Source organism: Sander lucioperca, chromosome 19 (genome assembly GCF_008315115.2).
Source record: "Sander lucioperca isolate FBNREF2018 chromosome 19, SLUC_FBN_1.2, whole genome shotgun sequence".
Lineage (NCBI taxonomy): Eukaryota > Metazoa > Chordata > Actinopteri > Perciformes > Percidae > Sander > Sander lucioperca.
The window spans coordinates 19,824,974-19,844,128 of NC_050191.1; the positions used below are offsets into that span (position 1 = coordinate 19,824,974).

Consider the following 19,155-nt stretch of genomic DNA (forward strand, 5'->3'; position numbering starts at 1 on the left):
TCGATGATGGTTACAGTAGTGAGGTCATTCCTGGCTCCTGCAGGAGTGAGATACCCTGTCTGTGAATCTCAGCATTATGTATTATGTATGTAATACAGCATACAGCATTTATTGTTTATTTAATGTTCAATATGTCTGTTTATATATGCACCAACCACCAAGGCAAATTCCTTGTAAGTACTTACTTGGCAATAAACCTGATTATGATGCTTTGAAATACTGATGACATAATGTATGTAAATGTACATCCAAATACGCAAAGTTCTAACTGCTATTCTGACACAGATACCAAATATGTTACACTAGGGAGAACGGATATCATGCACATTTTCTTCATAAACTTACACAATAAACAAACATTTAATGGACATGGCTAGTGTACCTTGTTCAACAAAAACAAAGTCATAAATAATCCATGCAACAATGCTCTACTGCGGGCCTCGGGGTGGCGAAAGACGTGGGTATGACGGGACTATTTGTGGAGGGATTGAAGACAGCAACAGTGTATTTTCTGTAGTGTGAAGAGGGAGGGCTAGAAAAGGTATTTGACCAGGATATGATAGCACATATGAGGGAGTTAAAGGGCAACCATGTGTCTGAAAACATATAGCAGTGTTGTCTCCTGTCTGCCCGCCTGTGTGTCTGTATGTTTGGCTATGTCTGGCCCTATCATATAGAGTAGTCACTGACCTCTTATCACGCATGCTAAGAGACACGCACTCAGTTTCTGTCCTCTTTTAACTCAGACGCAATGTAATTGTCCTTGACAGATGCTGCTCTATACATGTACAATCTAAATACAGTCTTTTTCCATGACAAATAAATCTGTCAGTGTCTCATAGCATCCCAGCTAATGTTATGCCCTACATAATATATGACATATTCTTGATGTACCTGGATACAGTATAGCATGCAGAGTCCTATATTGTAAAAATATCACACATTTCGTCATGTATGTTTTAAATGGCAACCAAGCGTGGATGTGTGATGGACTGCTTCTATGATAAGTGGGGCAAAGTAATTTCATTATTATCAGCATTGGCACCTTGAATCGCCATAGTAAACAAAACAAAGGATCTTCAGTCAGAGACATCACTCACCACCAAATATTTCAGAGCATTTTTCAACCAGCTACACGTGCTCCATTGGAGTTTCTACATACAGTATTAGGGGGAAAATATGTGACAGTTGCACCATCTCCATTCTCTGTCTCTTTGACCATTGAACACAAGTGTATAGTGTGTATGCATTGTGTAAAGTCTAATATTTCTACTATGGAGCGTGTATGTGTGTAGCTTTTTAGCCACAGTAGCAGTGTGGTTCAATGGATGGCAAAGTCTGAAGTTCTCTAATGGTGGCTACAAATAGCAGATGTTCCTGAAGCAGGATTGCTGGTTACCGTATGGGTTAAATGTAGGTTGCCTGGTCTAATATTAAACTTAAGTTGCTATATAGGCTAGTGTGCAAATTTAACTCATAAATCAACATTGGGCATATTTCCTCTTTTTGGACCAGTCCCATTAATTTTTTGGTGGCTGCTAATACTTAGTTTTCGCTTAAGTATATATATACACTGAACATTAAACTGAATCTCTGATTTCTCAAGACCAAACCAAGTTTATGAGGGGGCTAAGCTTATTTTAAAGGCTGCAGATGTAAATTATGTGAGAAAGTATATAAAAGCAGAAACATGCCTTTTGCCAGTCAACCTTTCACCATCCTTATCATTAAAATTACTCAATTATATAGAAGCTCGAAAAAGGCACTGGCTCATTAAGAGTTTTTCTAATTCAAGTCACAGTCTGCACACACTGAGCCTGTGATTGTTTTTTTCAGTTGGCAAATGCTGCAGCTCAGCTGCATTGGTGGCAATGCTCTTGTTTTTTGGCAATGTCTTATCTTCCCACAAACCTGAAACAAACATGTGCATTCAGAAGCCCATACTTTAGTCAGCGGACTCAGCACCAGTAACTGTGTAACAAATTATCCTGGTCCCACAGCCCCCAGTAGTATGAGACCAAAATCACAAAGCTATAAAAAAAAATAACCATGGTTTTATGCAGGGAGAGGATTGAGAAAAAAAATGGCATTGCTCTCATTGGCAGGTTTTTAACCACCCAGCCTGTCTGGAGCCTGTGAAAGGCTTTCAAACAACAGGTGGGTAAAGGGAAATTTGTGCAACAGCTCCATCATGTGGACTCTTAATGCACACTGCATGTAGACTCAAACAGGAGGCAGGACACACATTGCAAACAGGCCTATGGATCAGTGCCACTTTTGTTTCCAGTCTATCCCATATTTCTGTAATGTATTCCACTATTTACAACAAAGATAAATCATCCAACATATTATTTTAAATTGTAGATATTTAATAACTTGACAAACCACCACAGGTGCAACATCACACAGACAAAAGTTTGTATTAGGTAAATCAGATGGTAAGACACCAACAGTGAAAAGTTGATAGTAATAGCAGCTGAGGCAAAATGGGGAAAAAAAAACAGAGTGCGAGGACAGATCGAGATGGTCCAAGTACGTGTCAGTGCTCTGATAGTAGCCCTATTAAGAGTACTATGACAAGAAATAGAAAACCAAATGTGTCTCTCTACATATATAGCCAAAACTTTCCAGTGGTTCTGCCAGTAGCTTTTCAGCACCCAACACTCACAACAACACAAACACACACCATTATTAAAACAAGACTCTCACGCAATAGAGGGAATACAGTCTCTCCTCCCCTCGTACGCTTAAAAATATGCACACACAAACACCAGTTAAAATATTATTAATTAGACTAGGACATGGTGAAAACTTCTTAACTTTAAACAGCCTAATCAGCAAGGTAGGAACAGAGGAGCAGTTTGAACCCTCTGTAACTGGTACATAAGCTGCTACATTTAAGCTCGATTTTTATACTGTCATTCTAAAAGAGAGGAGAAAAAAAGCAGCCACGTTAACCATGAGCTCAAAAGATTAGAGAACAGAGAGGGTGTAGTTTAAATTCAAAACAGGTTGTATTGCCATGTCACAAACTGATGTAAAGGCAGTGACAGATGTGAGTTTTTGTACACTGACTAAGATGTTGCCATAGTTTGTCACCCTTTTTTTTTGGCCTGACAAGACTGTTAAGCTTCACTACATAACCTGTGGCTGAGAGTGATGCATAGCTATTATTGTATACAGTATATTGCTGGCTGAAACTAGCTTTTAGAGTCTTCAACAAAAGGCCTTAATTTATGTGTTGAGGTCCCTTGAAATGTTTTTAACGTTGTAACAGGGGTTGTAGAGGGTCGGTAAATTTCCAGGTTTTTTCCAAGGGAAGTTAAGCTCGGGAATACTGAATACAAAATCCATACATTTTAAAAATGCAATACTAAGTAGTTTAGCATGTTTTGGTTGAAAGTATGCCCATTTAATTAAATTGTAACCATGTACAGATCCTTTTATTTGCCAGCATCCCATTAAATAGGAATTCGGTGAAACCCTCTGCATGCACAGGGCATTCTCCTATCACACGTGCAGCCAACACCACTGCCAACACTACTGCACTGTACTGTGCTGTCTGAGCAAAAGGACTACATGCTTTCGTGTAAGCTTTAATTATATTACTGGAGTTAATTTCCATGTAAAGTTTTCAACTTAAATATTCCCAGAATTTTGCAACTCTAGTTGTAACTGTTTTTAGCATTTCTGCATTAAACACAATATTGGGTGGAGGACATTAAAGATATGCATGAGTTCATCCCATGTGTTAAGTTATTATATGTTTACAGTGGAGAGAGCTGTCGATGGTGTTTTTTTTGCAAACTAACATCCAACTACACAGCAGTGAGCCATGTTACTGCAGCTACTGCTAGTTACCCTTGTAGACCTGCAGGTTTTGAAGAAACGGTTTCCGGATCCCACACAAAACTAAGATTACATTCCATTGGATGAGATCTTTGAAAAAAATACAAATACATTTTGTTATAAAAATAAATCGTCGATGGGGCAATCACCCAGTGATACAAATAACAAATGTATTTTTCATTTCATGGGACCTTTAAAAGATGCATACTGGTTTTCAAACTTTTTTGCAGACCTGATACAAGTTCAAGCACTGTCATCTGTAGAACAGCTCCCACTGTCCAGTCGCAGTCACACTTCTGTCACAGTGCACTGACCATCTGGACTACGTGAGCGGAGACTGAGTGCAGAGCTGGAGGGCCCGCCCCTTGGAGGCATCCTAGCCGGCTGGCTCTCTCTTAGCCTATGTCTTCTCTGTGGCATTGATTCTGCTCTCCCTCTCTCGCACTGCCTTTCCTCCTCACTCTCACTGCTGCCGGATGCATACTCATACGTCTGTATCTCTTCTTCTCCTTCCACCTCTTCACCCTCTGGCTGGCTGATTAGGAGCTGGGAGAAAGACTCCTCCACGCTTAAGGGTGAGGGAGGACGGGGGGTTCTAAGATGGCGTCCCAGGAGTGTTGGAGGTCTAACAGGGGGAAGAGATGCCATTATCCCAAAGAATGAGGACTGTGATTGGCCATCAGTGTCTGATCCATCAGCTGAGCTGACACGTTCTGTTGCAGCTGGGGTGACAACTGGTACAGCAGGAATGGGGGCAGGTTCAGGGTCTAACCTCAGTCCTGCGACACCCTTCTTGGGGATATCTACAACGTCCCGCTTTATCTTGCGTCTTCGGCCATGCTCATTGCGGCGATATTGCACCATGTTCTCCATGTCGGCCACATAAAGAAACCCTGCAATCAGCATCTCTGTGCTCTTCCTGCCCTTGGCGAAGGCCTCCTCCAGCTCACGGCTGGTCCTTTCATCATACTGCCACCAGCCGTTGCGCCCCTCATAGTACCATGCATAGTCTCCACGGGAACCGCCACGGGTCCCTCCACTCCGGCTCACCCCTGCAGCTGCTGCTTTCAGTTCTTCAGGCAAGAGGAGAACCGGCCGTTCCAGGAAGTCCTCTGGGACTTGTTGTCGGCAGAGAGCACAGCGCTTGCTCTGCCAGGAGGCACCTTTCACACACAGGAAACAGAAGACATGGAAGCATGGGAGTCGTACAGGGTGGACGCAGCTCTGCAGGCAGATGGCACACTCAGGGGTGGTGGTGGTGGGACTGAAAGGGTCTGTAGCACAAGTATCTCCTATTTCCTCTATCAGCTTGGAGGGAGCCAGGGCATTCACTGAACAGTCCACTTCTCCACAGCCTGCCATACTACAAAGAGAAACACAGCACTATCACAACAGATCTTGCCTGGCACATTTGCATTATATTACATAACTGTAAATTACTTAAATGTAATTTAAATAGGCATGCAATTTGGTGCAGTTCCCACTTGACATGCGCTGTTCTGTTGGTTTTGGGAACGCCCTCATACAGCCAAAGCACAAAGTTATGGTTTCTTCAAATATACATAATTTAAATAAAGTTTCCAAAGAATGCTAGTTTAGGCAGGCATCCCAAAATGTGCGCAACTTCAGTACGAGTTATATCGAAGGCTTCGTTTCTGCTGTCTAACGGAGCAACTAACTTAACGTTGCTGCTAAGATGTGTACAGTCTATGGTGTTAACGTTAGCTAACTCGCTAATTTGTTAGTTCATTACATTAAAGAGGGTTTATTCCCAGCAGTGACGTTAGAGGCTCGTCTGTTTAATGTGCAAGTGACGCTAGAACTACAATAATGTAGTCAATGTCAAGCTAACGTTTACCTAGCTAGCTAGCTAGCTAACGTTAATTTGACAGCTGCTATAGCATAACGTTGTGTAGTTAGCATGTTAGCTGTCAGCTTCCCGGCTACCGGTATTTAACTTCTGTTGGTTAATACACTCACCTGAACACGGGGATACCGTAGAAGCGACCTCAGCAGAAGCGCAGGTGGAGAAATGTATAAAGCTGCACTTATTTTTGGATAGAGTTAAGTAGGTCAACAAGTAATGACTGCGTTATTGTTCGGCCACGCCCATCTGACTTCAGTGCTCCTAGCTGGATCGGCCTCACAACCGTCTAGACATGTTCAGTAGATCTACGTTAGTACAGCCGCGCACCGTACGTAATGTACGTACGGGTCTACGCATTTATGACGATATGAACATAATGAGCAGACGGAAAAAAGAAGTAAGTTTCACTCATCTACAAAAGGACACACACTCAGACTGTATAAAAGTCTATGGTTTATATCAATTTAATATATATATATATATATATATATATATATATATATATATATATATATATAGCGTTGTCATGTTTGTATCGCTAGTTTTCGTAATTTTAAATATCCATACACAATATTAATAACAATCGTAATGCATGATTATTTGTTCTATTTTTGTTATTACATACAGTATATATTTATACATTTCTTTCATACAAATTTACATTTTTTGAAGCTTATGTTCAGGGGTATAGGCCTAAAGGTCTGTTATACAGGGAGGTTTTGACTTTATTGCATAATAATAAAAAATGTCTTGTGTCATTTCTTTACTACATACTTTGCCTTCTTATGCTTATTGATGTATGGTAATAGTAGGAAAAGCACGGCTGTTACTAATAACATTAACAATGGCTCTGTTATGTTCTATTATATATATATATATATATATATATATATATATATATATATATATATATATATATATATATATATATATATATAAATATGTGTCCCAGATAAGCCATGACAGTTTGACAGTGAGCCAGCATGCACAATACCAGAACCCTGAAACCAAAGCAGCTAAATGGAATTCAGCCATCATTAAGTGTCCTCAAAAGACACTAATCACAGTTGAGTTAGGCAATCACCAAGTCATTTTAGCATGGTTGGCCACAAGTGGCATCAATCTAGCACAGGGCTGCTATTCATAGGAAATGTCTCCGATTCAGCTAAAGTCCAGATAAACCCAAGTGATGCAGAAAAGGTGTTGAATTTATAGGTACACAAGAATTTTATAAAAGATCATAATATCCATCCATCCCTTTTTATTTATTTGTTTCTGTTGGATTGCATAAAAAACAGATGAATACATCTTAACAATTTACAATAGTTTTCAATTTACAATAGTTTAACCAGCAAATTTCAAAAGGTGCACGTTGAATATCTCTGCAATATCAACAAATATTCAATCTAATGGGCTCTCTTTTAACTTATTACAACCTACTTGGACTCTTTGGTCTCATTTTGATGACACACTTCCTGATTTCTGACACATGTGGGCAGGGGTCACCGTCGTCACTTGGAGACCGCAGAAGTTGTCGGTTACGTGTCTCCTGTCCCCTCCTGTAGGCCCGCATGCTCCTTTTCTGAACACATGGACCCCAACCTGTCCATTCCCCAACCTCACAGTGCACTACGAGGAGACGGGTTGCAAGAGATGAAAACGTAAGACAGTGTATTTGACATCTCATCTATGAGGAAACAGTTGGTGAACATGCATTTCTCTCACCTTTGGGGATGCATTGCATAAGCCGCACATCAGGCTTAAATTCCGTCGGGCAGGTGAGATGGCACTGACCGTGGAGAAAGTAGAGGTCTGCTCTACACCTCACACACATGTTCCTCCTCACACACACCTCACAGCCTGTAGAACACACTGAGACAGAGGGCCACAAACATAAGTCCCTGACATCATGGACCTCATTTCATGCACTAAAACACATGCATGCTGTACACAGCCTTCAGTAACATGCTGGACAGTGCCTCACCTGTGCATTCTCGCAGTACTGTGTTTGCCGTCAACCCATATGGACAGCTGTTTGCACATTTGCCCTGGAACAGGAAGTGACCCGGGTGACAATGTGTGCAGAAATTTTCACTGAAACAGGAAGCGCAGTCCACCTTGCACCCTGCGGGCCAATGGACACGAACTTTGATCTTATTCTCGCAACATGGACTTTAATCAGTTTGCAGTGTACACAGTGGGCATTTCAAGCCAACATCATTCCGTCACTCACATGTGCCTATTGGTACTTACTGGTGCAGGTGCTAATGTGTGGAGAACGCATGCCATAGTGACCCCGGGGACAGGAGGACAGACAGGCGCCCCTCTGCCGCATCCCGTCCAGCTCCAAGTGGAAGAACAGGCGAGGGATGCAGGAGAGACACCCATTCAGAGCAGAGCATGTCGCACAACCTGCTGGACAGAGTCTGCTAACAGAGGAGCTACCTGTGGATAAAGGGATACGAGATGTGTGTGTGTGTGTGTAGGGGAAGCCCGATTGTGTTCCACAACAAAAACGCCAAGTGAGTTTTACATTCTTTCTGTGCTTGTGCAAATGAAATTGAATAAAATACAAAGTACTCTCTGCTCCATTTACAATATGACTTTACAGGCAACTTGGTTTTATTAGAGCAGGACCAATACACAGATCCAAGCTTTTAAATTCAGTGTGCAAGTGGGTTAAACCAATGGAAATCTATGAGTGTTCCCTGAAAGCTGAAAGAACACACGTATTGTCTCCATATGTAGTGTCTGTCTACTGTTTACTATCTCCCACTAGAAAAAGATAAGGAAGATTTCACAGGAGCCAGGTCTAGCAACAGTATTAAGAGAGATGGGGATGACAAGTTATGCAGGAGTACTTACGTCTTGTGTTTTCTAGGCCTTTTGTAAGATTCATGAAGTGCAGAATCCAAATTAACAATGGTATCCACATTGTCCTTCACCTTCAGTACGGCATCGATCCAGTCAGCGAAGACGCCTTGCATCACATCCCAAATCCCATGATGTACATTTAAAAAAATAAATAAAAATAAAAAATCCGATACAGTTCATTCAAATGGACCAACGTAGAGACTCCAGTCTGGGTGAGAGAGCGGTCGAGTGCAGAGTTTGGCTTAATGTTTTCATGAAGAAAAATCCCATGTGCATTCCATGAGATCACTCAAGCCGGCTGAATGCCATGAAGAATGCAAACAGAAGAGAAACCATCATAGAATAGTCGCAACCCAGATTTAAGTTTGGGTAAGCTGCTGTGGGCTTGTCTCTGCCGTTTCCCCCACACACACTCCCAATCTCCTCTCCTGTGTTACCCGTCCTTCCCGACCCTCCTACTGAGCCATTATCACATCAAACGGTGTAATAATAACTTTAAATTATTGGGGAGCTTCATCCTCATCGGTTCACTCAAAATTTACACTAAAGCTTACAATTTGGTGTCTTTTCAAGTCCCCTTCCACTCAAAAATGTGTTCTGCTTATTATTACTTCTCTCTGATTTTTGACATTCACTTTGCAGAGTTTGACACCAAAATGCTGTTTTCAGATTCAGCTGCGGAAGGAGGAAAGTTTATCTGTGCTCACTTTAAATCTAAGATAAGACGTGTACATGTACAAGCATCACTTTGTGACATCACAACTGGAAGTCAACGGTGATCCAATAAGAAGCAACTTACACAAGTGTGATGTAGAAACTTGAGAGCCCATACTGATACTTGACTTTTCAAAGAAGTAGTTGTGTCCAGTAGTTAATTTTTTATTGAGGAAGAAAAAGATGTAGTTTTAAAAAAAAAATGTTTCAACAATGTAAATGATTTTTCATTCAAGTCCATTGACATTTCGACCAATAAAACATTTGACAGATATATTATTATTTGAGCTGATTGATACAATTTGTATCAAATGACTTTTCTGTGCCATACACAATGTACCAAAGCATTACTGCTTTCGATCTTGCACGAGGGTGGAGCTTGTTTAGAGGCGAGTGTAACAAAACACGTACACAAACCTCTCTTATACTCTCATCTTTAAATTATACACTATCTGCTCAGCCGAATAGCAATTAGAGGGAGGCTGTGACCATAACAAAATATCTCCTCTTTTGGTTCCATTTAAAACAAAGCATTAATGTTTTTTAAGCGTGTCATCACAAGATCAACACCAGCTTTTCAAAGTCACATTTATGGAATAGACAAAAGAAAACAAAAGCATCCACTGCAGAAAAGCTGCAGTTGCCATGTGCCCACGCTTTTTAGATGTAGTTCCACGATTGGGCACTTCATGTTCTCCATGAAGGCTGAATTCTGGGAATGAAAACCACAGACACAGAGTATACTGGCTACCTTCCAATGAGAAATAAAAACTAGAGAGCTGGAGGTGTCAGAGAGGATCTGCGATTCCCACAAAAACTCTGGAAGGCGATAAAAGCTGTAAACTGAATTTGTTGTTTGGCATCCCAGTGTGTATTATCGCCTGTTTTGGGAACTCTGTGGTTCTCAAAACAGATTTGAACTCTCCAGTTTTCCCCTTCCTGGAATTGGTTCCCCTCTGCAATTTGTGATTCTTTGCTTCATCACACAATCCTTTCAGAGCCTGTCAAATCTTATAGAATCAAAACCTGGGTATGTTGCTTTTGTTTATTTCAAAATTGTTTTGTCATATTGTTGTTAGACTAAAATAATTGTATGCCTCCTCGGGGCAAAGACATAAACAGACATAGTGAGACACTTGAAACCATATGCTCCTTATTAAGAAAGGAACAGCAAGTTATCATAATAACATCTGTGCCAAAATGGACTGCCGTGCTTTCTTGGGCTTGTCTGGAAAAATGTTAAAAGAGGAATCAGCAGGAGCTTTGCAGTGGGGATTTACACTGCAGATGATTTATCTGAGAGCACCAGAGCTAAAGGTTACACACTGCCAAACAGAGGAGCTGGACAGTTCTACGCTGTCTGGGTTAAATTGTCAACAGGTGCTTAAACACAAAGACACAGGCGAACAGGCGAGGCCTGACTACTTCTTTATTTTGATAGAGGAAAGAAAAGTGTTTCTCAAATCCCTCAGGTACAAGAGCAAACCCAGGGAGGACGATATAATAACACCTCAGAGGATCCTCTGCATGTGCAGCCCGCTGCTACAGAGAAACATCATCCATTAATGTGCATTCAGTAAAAAATGTATGCAAACGTTAGAGGGCTCTGTCATGAGAATATAAGAACCAAGAAGAGAACAGCAGGTCAGGTGCCAGGGGTTTAAAGGTTGGAAGGGTGGGGCTCCACAAACGCAGTAACACCTCCACAAACTGACTGGGAACATAAACATGACAAGGCTACGCTCACGGGGGTGCGAGATCAGATTCTTAAAGAAAATAACTGTTGGAGGCAAAGGAATGTCTTAACTGCCAACAAAAAAGAGGGGAGGGGGGGGGGGGGGGAAGCAAATATGATAAAGATGGAGGACAGCAAGCAAAGGAGCGAAAGAGCCAGGTGAATAATAGTGACAAATTTACACAAATGCATGCACTGAAGTTGTACCTTGCATTTGTGTATTAAAAATCCCTTGATCTACCGTTTTTATACTGGCCAAGACACTATAAAAAAGATAAATCTTGAACTAAGACTGATGCTTAAACAGTCCACTGTACTGCAAACCAAAAACATTTTTTAGGTCACCACCTGCAATCAAGGCTCTGCTTGAGCAGAAAATGCAGTTATATAGTTTTCAATAAAAACGTAACAGATACGGTACAATCGAGCAATTTAACCTTCTAACTTTGACCTGTGAGGGACCCTGCAGTGATAAGGTATGAGCAGGATAGCATCTCAGCACGCGGATAATCTATGTAGCGTGAAGAAGTGAGGAATTTGGGAGGAGGCTGAGCCCCACGCTCAGTGAAGAAGCTGTGAAGCATGCAGCTTGAAACACTGACCATGACGGATGATAGGAGAGGGAGACGGGGCCCGAAGTGTCTGGAAGCACTAGCGTACTCCGAGCTGTCCACAAGTTTGAGATCAAAGCTTAATACACTATGCTATTGCTTGTACATTATACCTTTATTGTATGATTTGAACACGTTCTAATGTGACGGTTAAACCTAAAGGCCGCAGCAGTCATGATATGAATAATATGAGCAAGCTGTTGTGTTTAGCATGGTAAGTTTTGGGACTAAAAGGTCGACAATATGAGCTATTACAAGATTCACAAGACTTTAATAAAAAAAAAAAAAGACATAAAACCCTTATGACAGGAAAACAGATACACAAGGGATAGAATAAAAAACACAAAAAGGAAGTTCCTGAAGAAAACAAATTATATATATTAAAAAAAAAAAAATTTAAAAAAAATGTTGCTGCTGTCATTCATGATAATGTTAAAAAAATGACGATGTCGCACTTCTGTCTTCACCCCCTTGCTTTTTTCAGCATTTTCTATAAAGAAAGAAAAAAAAACCTCTGTAAGTCTGTCTCCTCTTCAGAATGGAGACATCAAATAGTGTTCAAGAAATAGTAAAAATGAGTAAAAAGCACTACTACATCTCATCAATAATATCAACACCAATTCTAGATATTATATAAATACATTTTTTTTTTTTTTTTTTAAATGCACGTTTCAGTCCTCTGTTTGGTTAAATTGTATTACATTCAAACCCAACTCAAATGCACTCAACATAAAATAATTTTGTTTTGAAATAAAAATGGGTGACATGAGAAAAGGTTTAATTTGAGATCCTGATTATGTTGTGCACCTCTACAAGACATAGGGCTGGATATCATTTATAAAATGATGATACCAGGACCCTTAAAGTGATACCGATACCAACAGAGTACTACATTTGAAATAACCCTTCAGCATTTTATGCATTTTTTTTTTTACCAGGCGCTACTGCTGTGGTAGTGGGACAATCACATGTCGCATTAAATTGAAGAATGTGTGTGATGATTGGCTGAGAGCAAAATAATACAAATAGTCTTTTTTTTTTTCTAAGGCTGGCTACAAAAAGGATCGAATGCAGGCATTGTTTGACTGGAGAAGTTTCAATACTACTAGGTACTGGGTTATTTCAGTGGATGCCTTAAAAAGGTATCAAATACCGATACCCAGTCCTACCAGACAACATGCTGTTTACTGATTCAACTGATGCCAACACTCTATGTGTTTTTAGCAGTTTTACTTATTTGGTTAACCTTTCTGGTGCACCTGCCTCTAAACAAACATCTATTCAGACTCAGAGCAGGTCTTCTGCAGCCTTTAATAGAGATTTTGATGGTTTGTATATTTTTGTAATTTTGTATCTAAATTGGCAACAAAGGATCTTTGATAACCGAAAACTAATTAAAGAATATCTAAGAAAATCTCTGACCGAAAGGTGATTGATAAACTTCTTAAGAAGAAGTTCATTTTAATATTTCACTCAATTGTTATTTTAAACACACACACACGATGTTAGAGTCATGAGCAGTTAACAGTTCTATGCCTTGCTCAAGGGCCCAGGAGGTGAACTGGCACCTCCCCAGCTACCAGTCCACACTCTACGCTAAAGCCGCCCCAAAACTAAACTCAACTAAAAACACTAGACATCATTTGTAAAAGAAAAATAGTATGTGGGCTGCTACTGGTGCCTATTTATAGTCATTAAGATGTGGGCCATTTCCAGAAAATTAGACATTTCTTAATTGTCTTTTATGTTGACCATGACAATAAACATACTGATTCAAGATCCCAGCTTTGTATATTGGTTCAATTTCACATTACAAACCGGGCCATCAGAAAACCTTGTGGACTGAAACTAACTCTATAAAATACGCTTCCCCAGTTTTACATCAACATGACATCTTTGTCTCATGCACCTTTCATTATTATTTGACATTTTATAAACAAAACAATTAATCAGGTTAATCGATCGATATTAATTGTTGCAGCTCTAACCAGAGTTTATTCAAACCTGTAATAGACATAGCCTAAATAAGGCGCAGTTTGCAGTCTGTTTTTTTAGTAATTTAAGTGTGTTTATGCGTGGCCATTTGAGACAATAGAGCAGTTTAGTGTTGAATTGCATCTGAGAGAACTGTTAATACAAGTAAGACATATTATGTAACTTAGATTAGCACAATCCCTTTGACCTAACCTTGGAGACTGCTCTGAGATGTTGAGCTCGGATCGTTGCAGATTTCTCTTCAAAAGCTTTGGCCTTCGCCTCCTCAGCCAGGCTGCTTAAAAACACCAGCGTTAGAAGTTCGATCTGAAGGAATGGTAAGAAATTAGCTCTTTTGTTTATATAGCTAATCAGCTCATATGTCAGTTATGCTAGTTAGCGTTAGCCAAAAACAAAGTGAAAAGTCAGAACATTAGGAACGTTAGCTCGTCACTCAGGACTAAATATACAATTAATATCTAACGTTACTTACCATTGCCTCTGACGTCGGCCTCATATTTATGTTACTCTTCGTTTTCGTTTTAATTATAGATTTCAATTTGGTCGCCTTCTTCAACATTTTGGCAAATGTTCAGTGAAAAGCTCAACTTCACGCCGACAAAGTTTGTTTACGTCTTCCAATCTCCCGCTTCTCATACTTCCGGTAAAACTTCTTCTTCGTGCCATTTTCATCGATTTTTTTTTTTTTTTTTTGCCGTTACTGCCATCTACAGTTTTTAAGTAACACATTTAAAATGTGTTCAATGCATCGAGGTTCAAAGCAAGGACAATTGTTTTCTATTCTTTATATTTCCGGAAATAAAAAAGCACTAACCAGGCAGAGGTTTGAAGTGTAGCAATCAATGACTGTACTGTACAGTCTGCGGTAATGTCTTTTCACTTCGGCTCGCTGTGTTGTTTATGCTTCCATCTAGCGGCTGCGTTGGGCAACTACCTCAGCAAAACACCGTCTTTCTGCATCCGGGTCAGCGGACAGTAATGGCGGCCACCATTGAGACAGCAGTCGGCATGAGCAATATGCTACAATTCATGAAACTTATCGGACAGCTCAAAGTAAGACTTCTACCCAAACTACGACTTTTTTCTGCTGATTTGGTTCCAGGCCAAAAAACAGAACAACACATTATCTGAAGTGTATTAAGGCTCAATCTGTAGCTGGTGCTGCTGGTGTTGATACAGGCAGAGGCATTGCTTTTTGCACACACACACACACACACACACACACACACACACACACAACCATCTTATTACTGAGAACTAGAAAAAGCACCTTGTTACTGCAGCGTCAAAACAGGTGGAAACCGACTGCTGTAATTTAAAGGAGTAAGATTAGGAATACCTATTTAATCAAAAAAAAAATCTTATTTGTGTCCTTATATGGTCAAAGAAATTAAATCATTGTCAGTGGTTTCACACATGGTAACAATTTCAAATGTCATGTTTATCTGACAGTGCAGAACCTAAAGAAATTCAGTTTACCCTCATAAAAGATTAAGGAAACAATGACATATTCACTTCCCCAAAGCTACAGCCAGTGAATGTTTGGTTAAAAATGTCTTTCATTATAAAACGTACAGTCAAACAAAAAATGTCAATTTAGTGCAGTGAAGTTCAGTATCTGCAAACAAACTGTCTCACTAAGCTGGTGAAAAAAGTCACGAGGCATATATTTAAGGTTTTTCCTCTCCCTCTTCTGTGCCACTGATTGAAATGTGCCTTATGGTTGGCGTTACCTGCAGAGGGTCCCACGGACGGGCTGGGTGTACAGGAACGTGAAGAAACCAGAGAGTGTATCAGACCACATGTACCGCATGGCTATGATGTCTCTGACCATCACAGACCCCACAGTGGACAAGAACAGGTACTTCATTCACACAGCTTGCACCCACACCTGGAAGAAACTTTCTGAGATTAAAAAGAGAAATATCTACTGACACACAGCAATTTATCCGCTGTTCTTTTAATTTCAGCCTTCTCCCAAACTAATGAAATGAATGGAGCTATTTAATGGCATTCAAAAAGCATAACTATTCATCACGTTTTCATGTTGCTTATGCAGCATAGTCCGAATATTTTGTTGCAAAATGGTTAACAAAATACTGAAATACTAACTTTATCACACTCATACATTTTTTTCCGTCACTGTCTTTAGATGTATAAAGCTGGCTCTGGTTCACGACATGGCAGAGTGCATTGTGGGAGATATCGCTCCATCAGACAACATCAGTAAAGCAGAGAAACACAGGCGAGAAGAGGCAAGTGACCAGTTACATCTAAACACAATAGACTCTGTTTTCTCTAAGTAAATTATGGTGGTTTATACAATATACTATATATATATATATATAATTTCTCCTCATCGCCACTCTCTCAGGAGGCGATGAAGCATCTATCAGCTCTTCTGCCGGAGGGACTCAAAAAGGAGATTTATGGACTCTGGGAGGTACGCCTCTGGTGTGTTTGTAGCTTATGAATGATACTTGAATGTATCTAATAGCATGCTTTCATGTCCCTTGTAATATTATGTATACCAGAATGTCTTTGTGGAATCGCATTTGTTTTATCTGCAGGAATATGAAACCCAGAGCAGCCCGGAGGCCAGGTTGGTGAAAGAGTTCGACCTCCTGGAGATGATCCTGCAGGCTCATGAGTATGAGGAGCTAGAGGGGACGCCGGGAAGACTGCAGGAGTTCTTTGACTCCACCAACGGTAAGTCTTCATATCTGTTTCTCGCTCCTTCACTAGAACTCATCACTTAAGTTGCTCACATTGTGGCACGGGGACTTCTTTTCTTTTCTTTGTTATTTATTCAATGTATACATGTGCAACTAAGCAGTTTTCTTATTATTACAGTATATATTTGAATCAGTTGTTTGATTTATAAAACAGTCAATAATCCACAGTGGTGGTTCGCATTCAAAACGAAAAAGCCCTTTGACCATAGATCAGTTTGCAAACAATATGGTTTGATTAAATGGTTTTCATGTTGACTTGTTGTGCAGAGCTCTTATAAATTGTATGTTTGTCAACTTAAATGTATGTTTAACTCATTATGAAGTAAGTTTCCTTTACTTGCGTTGTTTATCATCTCTCAGGTCGTTTCCACCACCCAGACGTGCTCCAGCTGCTCAGCTCTTTAAATGAAGAGAGAGGTTGTAAATCGACTAAAACGGATGAAACAAAGAATTCTGGCAACTCGCAGACGACTGGTGCGTCACCTTCACAGCCACGTAAGACTTAACTGTAACACACACACACACAAACCTCCTTAGTGGAGGGACTGTAACACAATGTGTGTATGAGGATGCGCAAACACAACACAGGAAAACAACCCAGTGGAAAGCCATCTTCTGCATCTCCCCTCATTTTTGAGCCATTTGCTGCAGCACAACTGTGAACTGTGATGGCACATGGATATTTCAATGTGCATGCAGCTGTTTTGGCCCATTAAGTTGAATCCATACTGTCCTGGAAAGTACAGTACCACTATCTATAATAAATACATTCTGACGACTGTGCAAATACTGCCAGATAATATGCAAATGCAATAACGTCAAAATGCAATGAAATGTCCTTACTGTATATATGGGTTAAAAAGTATTAAACCCTATATAAATTCCCAGATAATGTCACATTATCACATTAGTTGCATTGAATGTGACCTCTTTTATGGTTAGTTACTGTATAAACTCTGCTTATTTGAACTGCTAATGTAGAGAGAAATCATTTAACTAGGCCCACATCGTATTTCCTTCACCAGGCTTTATTGTATGTTTTCAATCTATTGACAGATACATTTTATTACATTTTGACATGTCATTATATATACACACACACACACGTATATTATCTGGCAGGTATTACATAATAGGGTTATGTGTGTAACAATGGTGCTTAACCATCAGCAGAAAAGTGTTAATACATTTTCTGATGCAGTCTAACTGTACAGTACACAGAATATGTTAGTAACAACAGCATACGCAGGAAGTCAGTGAGAGAAAACAGTGGTCAGATGTGGATGTTATTGGAATCAGTATGTTGCATAGAACTTCAGTTGCACAGGTTCAGTCACAGTTCTTAGTGTTTATTGTAAAAATGTTGTCACCTCACATCAGCCATAAAAACAGCTCTTTGTAATGGTGTGTAATTAATTGTATGAATACAGATGCATATGTTAAACACAAAGTTATTTTATTTGAATGTCACAGCTTGGGAGTTTTAGTAGAAACCTTTGTTAAAGTCTTAACTGCTGAGTTCAGTTTGATTTCAACCCAACACATTGTACAAATGTAAAACATATACTGTAATTAATTTTCCAATGACATAACATGCATGACCTCAGTTATTTGGGAAAAGATCAGACCGGACAACATTTTCTTGCTACGCAAGATCTTTCAGTACTTGAATGTTGACATGAATTTTATTAAAATACATTTCATGGGCAGACTGCATAACACATGAAATGATCCGGGGCGTCTTCTCAAACCACAGCAAAGGAAATCAAATCTTAAAAACACATGACAGACAATATGAGAAACACAAAACACATCATATATTGAAAACAGAACGTCACTTTGATGGCAAAGTTATGTGGTGGCCATAGAGGCCGTACTTGAAAAGATTAAAAGAAATAAAGGGATTTTACACAAAAATTAAATGAGTTTTTTTATGTTTTGTGGCACCAACCTTTTCATAACATACGCAGGAAAAATGTGTGGTGTCTTTCAGCATTAAACAGGTTAGTTCTGCACCAGGAGAGCTAAAAAAAGAAAGGAATCACATCCCTGTTTGTGAAGCCAAAGCAAGCAGCAGTATGATGTTGTATTAATGTTATACTGTGCGTCAGTTGCATAGGCCTCAGAAAAAAGTTCAGCTTTTACATTATCTTGACCATTTTAGTGTAACATTTCATGCTTTAAACCTGTGCGGATCCAGCACTTATCTGAGGTACAGCAGTTCACACAAGGTTAAAAACATCGAAACTTTCAAGAATAAATATCCCCAGTTTAAACTGCTGGAGTGAAGATGTTTGCAGACAACAGTGCACACAATTGTTTTTGTCATTTCCAGCATTAGACATAATTGAAAAAAGAAGAAGTGATTTATCAGATTTTGCGCACATGGCAAATACAGTTTTTCATTTCTTCCTATAGACTAGTTAGTCCTATAGTGTGACTGCACAGACTAAATATTTGTGCCATAAGTCTAATCCAGCATTCAAATAGGGCCCGACCCAAACTGTCAGCAGCACAAAATGTGTACAACAGTCAGCTGTGGTTTTCAAAAAGTAGCATGAGTGGCTGCATTTGCAAAGTAAAGCCCACAAAAGATCGTTTTAGGTGACATAACAAAATCTTAAGATCTTCGGTCTCAAGCCTGTTTTATGGTTCTGCGGAGGCTCCACACAGAGCTTTCGCCGTAGCCTATGTAAGTGGCCTGATGTTTGTACTTGTGCGTTGGTATGTGCGTTGAGAGTGTGTGTGTGTGTGTGTGTGTGTGTGTGTGTGTGT

General features: G+C 39.8%; 3 protein-coding genes across 3 annotated transcripts; 1 reads left to right on the plus strand and 2 right to left on the minus strand.

The window, feature by feature from the left end:
* Positions 1–2,350: 2,350 nt before the first annotated feature.
* LOC116066298 (E3 ubiquitin-protein ligase rnf146-like) lies at positions 2,351–6,043 on the minus strand. Its single transcript, XM_031322280.1, has 2 exons — positions 5,830–6,043; positions 2,351–5,212 (listed from the first exon to the last, which is right to left on the minus strand). Exon 2 carries the CDS (start codon positions 5,209–5,211, stop codon positions 4,138–4,140), a length of 1,074 nt encoding a protein of 357 aa, XP_031178140.1. The 5' UTR covers position 5,212; positions 5,830–6,043; the 3' UTR covers positions 2,351–4,137.
* Positions 6,044–6,648: 605 nt separating this feature from the next.
* Positions 6,649–14,474, minus strand: LOC116066194 (R-spondin-3-like). Its single transcript, XM_035995185.1, has 7 exons — positions 14,118–14,474; positions 13,838–13,951; positions 8,582–12,140; positions 7,970–8,161; positions 7,701–7,841; positions 7,442–7,588; positions 6,649–7,345 (listed from the first exon to the last, which is right to left on the minus strand). Exons 3-7 carry the CDS (start codon positions 8,649–8,651, stop codon positions 7,146–7,148), a joined length of 750 nt encoding a protein of 249 aa, XP_035851078.1. The 5' UTR covers positions 8,652–12,140; positions 13,838–13,951; positions 14,118–14,474; the 3' UTR covers positions 6,649–7,145.
* Positions 14,475–14,565: 91 nt separating this feature from the next.
* Positions 14,566–18,418, plus strand: hddc2 (HD domain containing 2). The gene is made up of 6 exons (XM_031322112.2): positions 14,566–14,698; positions 15,385–15,506; positions 15,798–15,900; positions 16,020–16,088; positions 16,216–16,354; positions 16,741–18,418. Exons 1-6 carry the CDS (start codon positions 14,624–14,626, stop codon positions 16,884–16,886), a joined length of 654 nt encoding a protein of 217 aa, XP_031177972.1. The 5' UTR covers positions 14,566–14,623; the 3' UTR covers positions 16,887–18,418.
* The last annotated feature ends 737 nt before the right edge of the window (positions 18,419–19,155 follow it).

Bases quoted from the DNA above. Each gene is read 5' to 3' on its own strand.
- hddc2 (XM_031322112.2), top strand. From the start codon at position 14,624: ATGGCGGCCACCATTGAGACAGCAGTCGGCATGAGCAATATGCTACAA. The intron at 15,507-15,797 runs GTACTTCATTCA...CACTGTCTTTAG, and splicing joins CCCACAGTGGACAAGAACAG to ATGTATAAAGCTGGCTCTGG. The intron at 16,355-16,740 runs GTAAGTCTTCAT...ATCATCTCTCAG, and splicing joins GTTCTTTGACTCCACCAACG to GTCGTTTCCACCACCCAGAC.
- LOC116066298 (XM_031322280.1), bottom strand. From the start codon at position 5,211: ATGGCAGGCTGTGGAGAAGTGGACTGTTCAGTGAATGCCCTGGCTCCC.
- LOC116066194 (XM_035995185.1), bottom strand. From the start codon at position 8,651: ATGTGGATACCATTGTTAATTTGGATTCTGCACTTCATGAATCTTACA. The intron at 7,842-7,969 runs GTAAGTACCAAT...ATTGGCCCGCAG, and splicing joins ACACATTAGCACCTGCACCA to GGTGCAAGGTGGACTGCGCT. The intron at 7,346-7,441 runs GTGAGAGAAATG...GTCTCCTCGTAG, and splicing joins TATGCAATGCATCCCCAAAG to TGCACTGTGAGGTTGGGGAA.